Source organism: Mustelus asterias, chromosome 13 (assembly GCF_964213995.1).
Source record: "Mustelus asterias chromosome 13, sMusAst1.hap1.1, whole genome shotgun sequence".
Lineage (NCBI taxonomy): Eukaryota > Metazoa > Chordata > Chondrichthyes > Carcharhiniformes > Triakidae > Mustelus > Mustelus asterias.
The window spans coordinates 94,720,310-94,733,053 of NC_135813.1; the positions used below are offsets into that span (position 1 = coordinate 94,720,310).

Below are 12,744 nucleotides of genomic sequence, written 5' to 3' on the forward strand. Positions count from 1 at the left end.
TTCTCCCATTCGGGTGGCACAGTGGTTAGCACTGCTGTCACACAGCGCCAGGGACCCAGGTTCAATTCGGGCCTTGGGTGACTGTGTGGAGTTTTTGCACATTCTCCCTGTGTCTGCACGGGTTTCCTCCGGGTGCTCCGATTTCCTCCCACGGACAAAAGATATGCAGGTTAGGTGGATTGGCCATACTAAATTTCTCCTTAGTGTCCCAAGATGTGTAGGTTAGATGGATTAGCTATGGTAAATGTGTGGGGTTACGGAGATAGGATGGGGGAAAGCACCTAGGTAAGGTACTCTGTCAGAGTCAGTGCAGACTCCCTGGGTTGAATGGCCTCCTTCTGCAAGGAAGGGATTCTATGATTGCTCAGCTTGAATATTTAGATGAGTTCTGGCCACCTCAGAATCAATTGCGAGTGACCTTTTTTGCTTCATTTCCTACTTTTAGTTAGCCAAACAGAGGAATCGATACGATGGTGAATCTCTTACCATAAAACCAAGACACTGCAATGGATTCTAGTAAAACCACAGCAATAAGACAGGAACCTGATCCAAAATCTTCCATCAGTTTGACAACGAATGCCCCTCCCTAAAAAATTCAATTGTATTTCAAATCAGACCAGAATTATAATTAAGTAAATGTAACATTGGAGCGGGGGATGCAATACATTAATACACTAAATCTGAAACAAAACTTCGAAAACAGCATAAACTGATGGGAAAGATGTCTTTTCCCTGCTGGCTTTAAATGGTCCATGTAGAAAAATTTCAATCTATAGCAGCCCAGTTAGTAATTGGCATGGTTATAGCTGTGTATAATTCTGCAGTCTAAAAGTTTGCAAGGGCGAGTGGTATGGGAAACTAAAAATGCCACATTGAGATATAAAGAGTTGGAGTTAAGGCACTTGGTTACGGAGAGTTGTGGCAGCTTTGCTTTGTACCAGTGCTGTACCTGATTTTAGAGAGTGGTGATACCGTGGGGTTGATGGCAGAATATAACTTCCAGTTGCTTGAAAATCCTGGCTGGAGTTGGTCCATTTTCAGGGATCAGCCTCATTAGCATGAGGACATTACATGGAGACCAGAAAGATTGTGGTACCTGGAGCACTGAAGCCAGATCTACAGGTTTTGAGGTGACTGGAGGAACAAGGGTGCTCCTTCTCATTCATAAGAAAAATATCCATGGGCTCCCTTTATGGCTGTATCCCTGGCTGATATTGGACAGGAGATAGCACACATTCCACACAGTGAGAATCACAGAATAAGACCATAAGACATAGGAGCAGAATTAGGCCACTCGGCCCATCGAGTCTGCTCCGCCATTCAATCATGGCTGATATTTTTCTCATCCCCATTCTCCTGCCTTTTCCCCATAACCCCTGATCCCCTTATTAATCAAGAACCTATCTATCTCTGTCTTAAAGACACTCAATGACCTGGCCTCCACAGCCTTCTGCGGCAAAGAGTTCCACAGATTCACCATTCTCTGGCTGAAGAGATTCCTCCTCATCTCTGTTTTAAAGGATCGTCCCTTTAGCCTGAGGTTGTGCCCTGTGGTTCTAGTTTTCCTATTAGTGGAAACATCCTCTTCATGTCCACTCTATCCAGGCCTTGCAGTATCATTTAAGTTTCAATAAGATTCCCCCTCATCCTTCTTAACTCCAACGAGTACATACCCAGAGTCCTCAACCATTCCTCATACGACAAGCTCTTCATTCCAGGGATCATTCTTGTGAACCTCCTCTGGACCCTTTTCAAGGCCAGAATGATACTGCACAGAAAGGGCCCATTGTGCCTGTACCAGCTCTTACCATTTTTCCCCATAGGTCACACATTACTTTTTTTCCTTCAGGTACTTATCAAATTCCCTTCTGAAATTTACTGTTGAATCTAATTTCACCACCCTTTCTGGCAGATTTCCAGATCACAACATGCTGTGTAAAGAAATATTTCCTCATGTAGTCTTTGGTCCTTTTGCAATCACCTTAATTCTGTGTCCCCTAGTAACTGCCCAGATGTACATCATAGGACTCTGATTTTCATATTATTTGGCCCTACTGCCCGACTCAGGCAGGCCAATTGCTTCATGGTAGGTGTTGGGGAACGTGGTGACTGGAGTGATGATGGGGAAAAAATGAGCTTTTGGGCATTTTCCCTCAGCAATGGGTGAAAAAAACTCCTTCCATATTTCCCATTTGGGCCATTCTCAATAAGGATCCATCACTATGATGATCAAAAAGTGTGACATTTCTTTGCTTCTCAGTCCTAAATGATCGGCCCCTTACCCTGACACTGTGCCCCCATGCTCTAGATTTCCCAACCAGGGGAAACATCTTCTTGTTGTCTATCCTATCAAGCCCTTTCAGAATCTTGTTCGTTTCAATGAGATTACATGTCAATCTTCCAAACTCCAGGGAGCAATTACTCCGCCTCTCATCACTCCCTCATCTCAGGATGACTCTCTAATCCCAGGAATCAATCTAATGAACCTTTGTCATACAACCTTCAATGCAAGGATATCCTTCCTTAAATGTGTTGCCCAAAACTGTGCACTGTTAAGCAGATGTGGCCTCACCAAAGCCCAAAAGAATTGTAGTAATATTTCCTTAATTCAATTTTGAATTTAATTTTTAAAAAATCCAGAATTAAGAATCTACTGATGACCATGAAACCATTGTTGATTGTCAGAAAAACCCTTAATCCCCCTGCAATAAAGGCCAATAACATGCCTTAAAATGGCATAATGGTGGAGAGTGTAACATGTTTGACCATTCAATGAACCATTTGAACTAACTGGATAGCAGTTTCTAAACTGAGTTCAATGTCTTTACTTGGCGCCTTAGTCATTCTATAATACTAACTCATTACTCTAGCAGACTCTTGCTGCATCCTTTTAATGTACAAAGATGTGACCATAATTAATTATCTAGATTGTTACTAGTTGCTTATCATTAACATTCTTCCATGTAATTCCGCAATTACAACTGCAATTCCCTGCAAAGTGAGTTCACAGTTTTATTCACACTATCTCGGGCTGAAACTAAACAGAGAGATGTGAGTGAAATCTGAGACAGAGTCGCTGGCAACTGCTTGTTGCACAGCTACTAAACTAGACATGCCTTGATGCTGAGAAGTGGTCACCTTTGCATGCTCTAAAACAGTATTGGCAGGGTGAAAAGCAGAAAATAATCTCCCAGTTCTCTTGTAAAGGCACTAACGCATACTGAGTTACTTTTCCAACATTGCCAACCGCCCTTTTCCAATTAGTCGTTCTTCATATGAGAGCCTTGATGTCTGACACTAGAGAAAGGAATCATTGCCTGTCCTTGTCCAATATGGAGAGGTGATGGCCTAGTGGTATTATTGCTAGACTATTAAACCAGAAACTCAGCTAATGTTCTGGGAACCCTGGTTTGAATCCCACCACAGTAGATAGTGGAGTTTGAATTCAATTTTTTAAAAATCCAGAATTAAGAATCTACCGATGACCATGAAACCATTGTTGATTGTCAGAAAAACCCAGCTAGTTCACTAATGTCCTTTAAGGAAGGAAATCTGCTGTCCTTACCTGGTCTGGCCTACATGGGACTCCAGAACTACAGCAATGTGATTTACTCTCAACTGTCCTCTGAAATGGCCTAGCAAGCCATTCAGTTGTATCAATCCAAGGACAACTAGGGATGGGCAAAAAGTGCTGGCCAGCTAGCGATGCCCATGTCCCATGAATGAATATATATAGACTTGCCAGTGGAGACACATTGATGAGAAGTGGGAAAACCTGGTTCAATTCCCTCTCATGGATTTCAATGGTGATTTATGGCCTACCCAGACATACCAGTTTGAGTCAGAAGTAGAACTTGACCAGAAGGTTATAAATTCAGACCAACTGCAAGAATTTATCACGTATTACAAATGACACTTCAGTAGTTGGTGTGGTGGAGGTGGTGAATTTTGGAGGATGTGTCAAACTGAGGTCCTGCCTGCCTTTTCAGGTAGAGTTAAATGATCCCACAGCACTATTTGAAGCAAAGCAGAGGAATTCTCCCCGCCAACATTTCTCTATCATCCTGCATCACCTCAATAGATTAATTGCCATTTACTACATTGCCATTTGTGGAGGTTGGGTGTCCATAAATTGGCTACCATGTTTACATACGTAACAGTGACAACACTGAAAAGGTAATGTCTTGGATGTGAAGGGCTTTGGGACATTATAAGGATGTGGTGAGGCATCATGACAACTGCCTTGTGAGTTTGTTGTCTTGTCACCCCTCTCAAAGGCACTCTATCTTTCCATGTGCCCAGTGTGATGATCGTGTGCTATTGTTATAGATAAATATATATATATATATTTATTTTTAAGGGGACTGTTTTAAAGTTCAGCTGTTTTCTTCAGGCAGTTGGTATGTCTGGGGGGAATGCAGCTCAGATGCTGGGAGAGCAAGGTAATTACTCATTTTAGCCATGTAGTATTTAGGAGGCAGTTCATGGATTTTGTTTATAAATGAAAATTTCCCCTGGGGTTTTTGATTTATTGATTGACATGGTCATGTGATAATGTGGTTAATAGGAGGAGCTATGTATATAGCAGAGAAAAACAACTTTCTGTTCTGGCTGGGGTTTGTTTAAAGACAGAGGTCTGCAAGCTGCTCTGAAATTCAATCTCTCACACAGGATTGGAATCTTTCCCGCCTGGCTCTAACCGATTACCCTGTGTTTGCAAAATGTGAACAGATGGCTGATACTGAAGTCTATGGTGGCTGAATGCTGCAGTGCATTGTGTTTGTGTGTGTTGCATTATCTGGGGCTTAAGCCTGAGACTGACTCATTGTTCGGATGCCATGAACATTGGTGGAGTTGCTGATAGTGCCGGGGATTGTTAGAGGGTACAACAGGATATAAATAGATTAGAGACTTGGGCACAGAAATGGCAGATGGAGTTTAATCCTTGTGACAAGTATATTTATAGTTGCTAACTGTATTTGAAGTGGAATTTTAAATCTGCAAGGGAATGTTGCTCATTTGGAACTGAAACAGTGATAAGTTAGATATTAACGCTGTTTCCTTTTATTTCCTTTCATTTTTAGCTATTGTTCAACTGTTAATAGTCAAACTGCTTCATTCTCTTAGAGTTATACTTACTATTATTTAGTAAAGTTTGTTTTTATTATAAAAGATCCCTAATTTGTCAGCGGAATCACTCCTGGAGTGAAGCATCCTATCCTCGCATTTATGCCAAAATGGAAACGTTTTTGGTGTCCAGTCTGGCTTCCTAAAGTAATTTGGGATTCTGAGCCACGACCCTAACACCGGTATGTTCTTCAGTTCAATGGCTAACGTTGGGTGTTTTAAAAATTTTTTTTTGATAACCTCACATTAAATAAAGTAGAAAATGACACTATTGAGGATTGTACTTACATTAGTAAGTGTGCTGAGAGAGCCCGTAAAGCACACGATGACCAGTCCCAAGACAAATAGTTCCCTCCTTTTTGCAAACAGATGCGGATACTCATCTATCACTGCTGTGATGATAGATTCCAGACCTCCGTACTGTTAACAAGAATACCACAATGAATCACACTGGCTCTGCTTCCAAAAAATTCACATGTATGCTCAATCTGCGCCCCCCCCACCACCACCCCCCACCCCCCCCCCCCCCCCCCCCCCACCCCACCCCCCACCGCTCCATGTGGAAGAAGAGCACAAAACAAAATTAAAGCAACCCTCAGGTATCTAAATGATTTCCAGAGTTTACCGGAATATTATTTTCAACTTGGACAGAAACAAGGAAATGGGCTAACCACTGAATCAATAGGATTGGAATCTTTCCCACTTGGCTCTAACCGATTACCCTGTGTTTGCAAAATGTGAAGTGATGGCTGATACTGAAGTCTGTGGTGGCTGAATGCTGCAGTGCATTGTGTTTGTGTGTGTTTCATTATCTGGGGCTTAAGCCTGAGACTGACTCATTGTTCGGGTGCCACGAACATTGATGGAGTTGCTGATAGTGCCGGGGATTGTTAGAGGGTACAACAGGATATAAATAGATTAGAGGCTTGGGCACAGAAATGGCAGATGGAGCTTAATCCGGACAAATACGAGGTGATGCATTTTGGGGGATTAACTTCAGGTGTGAATTATACTGTAAAGGGCAGAACCCTTAGGAACATTAACATACAGAGGAATCTGGGCATACAGGTCCACAGTTCCTTATGTCCAGTGCCCCATCAAGCAGTTCCCAGTCAATCACAACTCAGGGCCTACGCAGTGGAGGTGTGGTTTTCTCAATTGGAGATCTGTAGCTCGTGGTGGTCCACAGGGATCAGTGCTAGGACGTCTGTTGTTCATAGTAAATATAAATATATAAATGATCTGGATGAAAATGTAAATGGTCTGATTAGTAGGTTTGCGGATGCCACGAACATTGGGGGAGTTGCTGATAGTGCCGGGGATTGTCAGCGGGTACAACAGGATATAGATAGGTTGGAGACTTGGGCACAGAAATGACAGATGGAGTTTAATCCGGACAAATGCGAGGTGATGCATTTTGGAGGATTAACTTTAGGTGTGAATTATACTGTAAAGGGCAGAACCTTGAGGAACATTAACATACAGAGGGATCTGGGCGTGCAGGTCCACAGTTCCCTAAAAGTGGCAACACAGGTGGCCAAGGTGATTAAGAAGGCATCTGGCATGCTTGTCTTCATCAGCCGGGGCATTGGGTACAAGAGTCGGGAAATCATGTAATCAATTAAATCATATAAAACCTTGGTTAGGCCACATTTGGACTGCATGCAGTTCTGGTCACCACACTACCAGAAGGGCATGTAAGCTTTGGAGAGAGTGCAAAGAAGGTTCACCAGGATGATGCCTGGTCTCGAGGGTGTTGGCTATGAGGAGATGTTGAATAAACGAGGATTGTTTTCACTGGAAAGACGGAGACTGAGGGGAGACCTGATAGAGGTCTACAAAATTATGAGAGGCATATACAGGGTGGATAGTCAGAGAGTTTTTCCAAGGGTGGAAGTGTCAATTACAAGGGGGCGCAGGTTCAAGGTGGAAGGGGGAAAATTGAAAGGAGATGTGTGGGGGAAGTTTTTCACACAGAGAGTGGTGGGTGCCTGGAACGCGCTGCCAGAGGGAGCGGTGGAAGCAGGCACATTAGCAACATTTAAGAGGCATCTGGATGGGTACATGGATAGGAAGAGAATAGAGGGATACGGTCCGAATAAGGGCAGACGATTTTTTTTAGTTTAGTTTGGGCATCATGAGCAGCACAGGCTTGGAGGGCCAAAGGGCCTGTTCCTGCACTGTACTTTTCTTTGTTCTTTGTATATTGTATGCTAGGCTTATTATTCAAATTCAGGGCAAGTCCCATAACATAACCAAAGTGATTCATTTCTGATGCAATCTTTGGAAAATGATTGATTCTGTGATTATACTGAGTTTATCCAAAATAATCTAAGTTCTAGACTTTGCCCAAGTGGTTACATTATTCAAATTAGATAGCTTGTAGAGGACTAGAGAGCATAGTATAAATTGAAAAAGCACAGATCAAGATTAGATGCTGGGAGGCCCTTTTTGCAGAAAACTGTTGATCTCTGGAATGAATTGTTGGTATGGGCAGCAAGTGTGGATTCATTGTGAGTATTAAAAAGATGAAGGAGTTCCAGGAGTCATTAGCACATGGAAACTAGAGTGAGCCTTCGTGGGTATGCTACTCCATAACTGTTGTGCTCTGGAACTTGCTTGATTGCCTTTGGGATTTGGATACAAACTTCCCAATTTCTGTTGCCTAAATTGGCCTATGATTTTTTTTGTGTATTGTCTCTCATAGGAGATTGTGTGACTCCAAAGGGAATGGGTGTAGGAGTTGGTAGGGGAATGTGATGGTTTGCAGAGCTTTCTTCATGTAAAGGATTTGACAAGCTTATGGAACATCTTTTCTTGTATGTATTCCTTACTGGGTGGATCTCTTCTTCAGGTAGGGATCCTCAATGAGAGAACATCTATCTAATGATCTCCTATAGCTTATCATCTCTTGGGCATTTCCTGCGGAGGCCATTATGTGACCCACAAAAAATTGAGACAGAACATGCTTTTGTTCAAAATAACTCAGATATATTATGCTGTTAGTTACACTATGATCAGTCGCTATCTAACAATTCACAACTGAAAATTCCTGTGTCAGATATGGTAATTTAGTGGATACTGGACGAGGCAATGTTAAATTGGTGACATTGAATTCAATAATAAATTGGCATCAGAGAAATGGCCATGAATGCTGTTGGATTACTCTAAAATCCCAACTTGTTCCTTCACCCTTATTAGGGAGGTGTCCTGCCGTCCTTATTTGATCTGACCCTACATGTAACTCCAATCCAGCACTATGTCATTATTTCTTCATGTCCTCAGGACAACTGGAGACAGACAAAAGACTGTCCTATCAGTATTTCCCCAAATAAAGATAATTTTAAAAAAGTCACTTAGTAGATTTAATTGATTATAGCACATGAAGTGGACCGATCTTCACTTCTACCTTCACCTTGCCTTCTTGCTCGTCCCTGTACACTGGCTAAACTCTAGTACCTCTCCTGAGTGGCCATTCTTCAATGCCTCGTATGCTAATAGACTATTTGTTTACAGATAACACCATATCTGAGCTTAACCGTGACCTGACTAGACTTTTACACATGTACCAGGCAAGGGACTGGGAGAATGTCAGTCAATGGTATGGGTTATTGGGCATGAGTAAGCATTAGAATCCTTCCAGTGTCACTAAAGATGTGTGAATTGTTGATCCCACAATAACTTCCATAAGAAATGCTTTTTATGCTAATTTCATGCATTTCCAGGAAAATACTCTTGATCACAAGCACTTTACTTGATCTGGCTGTGTCAAATGTTGACAATGAGTGACAAGAAAACATTCGTGAACACAGATATTCCTTATACCTAACCTTTGTTGTAACAAGCACAGATTCCACAGCATACTGCATCTGAAATATTATGTCTTCAATTGGAATGTATTTTCTTCTAATTGAGACCCTCTGACAGTAGCAGTTTCAAATTGGTTTGACTAAAGACTTATACTTACTGTACTGTCCAGGCCGAGGGTTATCACCATGAGAAAGAACAGGATTGCCCAGAAGGGGGAGCCATCCATGTTAGCAATGGCCTCGGGATAGGTTATAAACAGAAGGCCAGAACCTAAATACCCAAAAAGAAGGCATATTAACTTTTCTTTAGAGGTTGTGACAAATACAGAGTTTATGAGTTACTCACAACGTAAACAGTAGTCAAAGCAGTTGCGCTGATATCGACTACATGGATTTTCATGTTATAGGAAGGTGGTGGAACTCGGGGAATATCCCTCTTGGCATGCCTACCTCAGGCAAAAATGCCTCGAAAGGGTGTGATCTTTGTTCAAGGGAGGGGGTGGTGTGTATGTGGTGGAGTTGGTTCTTTGTCCCAGTTGTTTTGTTCAGTATTAGACCCTATAGCCCTCACCCACTCCCCATGACCCATTTGTTAACTCATGCAACATGTGCCCCCCTCCGTCCCCAATGGCCCCTCACACCCTCTATGCCAACTCACAGTCTTTCCATGCCCATTCACCAGTTATAGACTCTGGGAACCCTATAATAATGATGGCATATGTGGAAAAGCTTTAAAAAGTAATTCAAAACTTTATTTTAAAACAATTTTGTTATTATTGCTCTTTAAAAGTTCAATCAGACATTTGAAGTATTAATAACAGAAACTATAAGCACTTGACGGCTCTATCTTGTGTAAATAAACACTGAGGCATTAGCTAAATAGATCTAAGAGAAAAAAGCTGTCAATCAAGCAATGTTTACCCATGTGTCCACTTATTTCAACAGACATAATGGAAGTCTGGGTTCTCAGCCAAACCTCATTATGTTTCCTGTGCTAACAGCTCACAGTTTCTATAACAATCAGACTCTTCAGAGAAACAGAGTTTTGTTTATTTCAGGACAGTTACAATTTTACAACCCAAGTTTCTTTCTTGTGCTGATCTACATTTAACAGAGATGACCTTTGTTACAGAGTCACTTAAATTCACACACCTTTGTCTTTTGCCACCTCCTGCACATCAACATTGCGCATCTCAGCCATGTACCCCAGAACTGTGAAAATTACGAAGCCGGACAGGAAACTAGTCAGACAGTTCACTAAACTGGTGACAATTGCGTCTCTGCAAGGAAAATAAAAAGTCAGACTGACACACCAACAGTAAAACGCTGTGCACCCAACGGGTTCATTTTCTAAGTTAAGGACCTTCATCACCGGTTGTATATATCAGGAAATTGCAGGAGCAATGCCCTTGGTTTGCATCCTTTGAGTTTAATGTGCACCTGATAGTCCCTGATATGTTCGACTGGCAGAACGGATTCCTAACAACCTGACAGCATGTTTACAGAGCGTTTCACCTCATTATTTCATATATTATCAATTAACATTCTGATTGGTGAAAAACTGAGGACCTGTGGTTCCACCCCACTGTCACAACAATGAGAGAAGCAGGACATCCCTTGTCCTAACTATTCACATGCCTTGCCTGTGGCCCAGTGGTTAGCACTGCTGCTTCACAGCACCAGGAACCCGGGTTCGATTCTCAGCTTGGGTGACTGTCTGTGTGGAGTCTGCACGTTCCCCCCGTGTCTGTGTGGGTTTCCTCTGGGTGCTCCGGTTTCCTCTCATAGTCCGATAGACGTGCTTAGGTGCATTGGCCGTGCTAAATTCTCCCTCAGTGTACCCTAACAGGAACCGGAGCGTGGCGACTAGGGGATTTTCACAGTAACTTCATTGCAGTGTTAATGTAAGCCTGCTTGTGACACTAATAAATAAACTTTAAACCTAATTGGAATTCTATGAATCAGGTGATTTTAAATAAAATGGCAGGTGCCTGCATCAGGATCAACACAGTTGATGGAGGGCAAACAGGGTGGAGGACAAAAATTATGGTGTTCAGTATCCGCTGTGATCAAGTGTAAAAGAATATTTGTAAAATTGGCTCTTTTCCATGAAGGCCAATTTGCTTATCGCAGGGGTTCCCATACTATGGTTTAGGAAGGAACGTAAGAGCGGGTTTAGGCCAGGTGGCCCCTTAAGTCTGCTCCACCATTTAACTAGATCATGGCTGATCTTCTACCTCAATGTCAACTTCTGCACTGTCCCCGTATCTATTAATGTCAATGGTGTCATTTTAAGTGTTAAAATGGGATCACATTGGCACTGACTTATATCAACTTACAGCTTCCCACCTTTCTGAATCTGCTGGACCCCACCTCCGCTGTGTTGAAGTAACTGCATTGTTGCTTTATGTTGTGGACAGTAGCAGCAGTGCCTGGTTCCTGTCATCATCAATCCCTCTTCTTTCCATATCATTGGTTTCGAAGCAGGTGGAAGCATGAACCAGCTATCTCCACCCCCAGTTATATTGCCCTTGGCTTTCCGCACCCTCTCCCACCTGACTTGAGTTGATCTCCGTGGACAGGGAGGAGATGTCCACCAGCCCTGGGGATGCTTTTTGGATCCCGGGCATATTTCAGTTCTTGGAAATAACAGGAAAAAAACTATACTCCGCACCCCCCTCCTCCCCGCCAAGTGCATGTTGTGGAGATTAACTAGTTCAGTATAGATGAAGGTGTGAACCAGAAACCTTCCTGGTCTGTTTAGAACAGAATTATTTACATATCCACTAAGCAACCTGGAAAGTATGTAGTACGATTTTTAAAACTTTGGGCACTATTCATTTTGTCCTACCGGTAACAGTTATTATTGAATTGGTTGTAACTCGCTAAAGCCATGATGACTCCAAATCCAGGACCCATGGAGAAAAAGATCTGCGTAGCTGCATCCACCCACACCTAAAGGAAAGAGCAAAAGATCAGAAATGACCTGTGCAGATCAAATGATACCCAACATAGCTAAACATTGAAGGGGCATTTTAATAAAAGCATGGCATTAGCATCCTAATAGCTAACCAGCTGAATGGCTTGTTAAAGTCTTACCTTGTGGATGGACAATATAGGTTCTTTTGGAAATTTCTACTTACAGAACTCCAGGTAACTATTCAGCACTCGATTCCAGACAAAAGTTGAATTTCTTGTTACAACTGGTTTATCTTACCTGGGTTCAAGCTAAGCTGCTGGATGGAATGGCACGGTGGCACAGTGGTTAGCCCTGGTTAGCTGCCTCACAACGCCAGGGCCCCAGGTTCGATTCTGGCCTTGGGTCACTGTCTGTGTGGAGTTTTCACATTCTCCCCGTGTCTGCGTGAGTTTCCTCCGGGTGCTCTGGTTTCCTCCCGCACTCCAAAGGTGTGTGTGTTAGGTTGATTGGCCATGCTAAATTGCCCAAGACGTGTAGGTTAGGGGGATTAGCAGGGTAAATATACAGGGATAGGGGCTGGGTGGGATTGTTGTTGGTGCAGGCTCGATGATCCAATTTTAAATACAGTAAAAAGATGGAAAGGTAGAAAGGAAGCTCAGCATCATCCAGAGCACGGGGTTTAAATCCTCCTCTTCCCTGGCCGGGGGAAGGGATCACATTTAGTTTCGTAACAAAAACAGAAAATGCTGGAAAAACCCAGCGGGTCTGACAGCCTCTGTGAAGAGAGAATAGAGCCAACGTTGTGAATCAGGATGATCCTTCGTCAGAGCATTTGGCTTCGACCTGAGCGCTGCTGAGTGTGAGGATGAAAACCTGTGTACCCCGACC

At 42.7% G+C, this 12,744-nt stretch overlaps 1 protein-coding gene across 1 annotated transcript in view; it reads right to left on the bottom strand.

The window, feature by feature from the left end:
- Positions 1-12,744, bottom strand: part of slc6a4b (solute carrier family 6 member 4b) — a 39,973-nt gene that overhangs the window by 9,418 nt on the left and 17,811 nt on the right. Inside the window, exons 6-10 of the mRNA XM_078226112.1 lie at positions 11,788-11,891; positions 10,089-10,216; positions 9,095-9,207; positions 5,416-5,547; positions 487-586 (exon numbers count right to left, since the gene is read on the bottom strand). Of these exons, the coding sequence (XP_078082238.1) occupies positions 487-586; positions 5,416-5,547; positions 9,095-9,207; positions 10,089-10,216; positions 11,788-11,891 (577 nt within the window). The remainder of the gene's footprint in view (positions 1-486; positions 587-5,415; positions 5,548-9,094; positions 9,208-10,088; positions 10,217-11,787; positions 11,892-12,744) is intronic.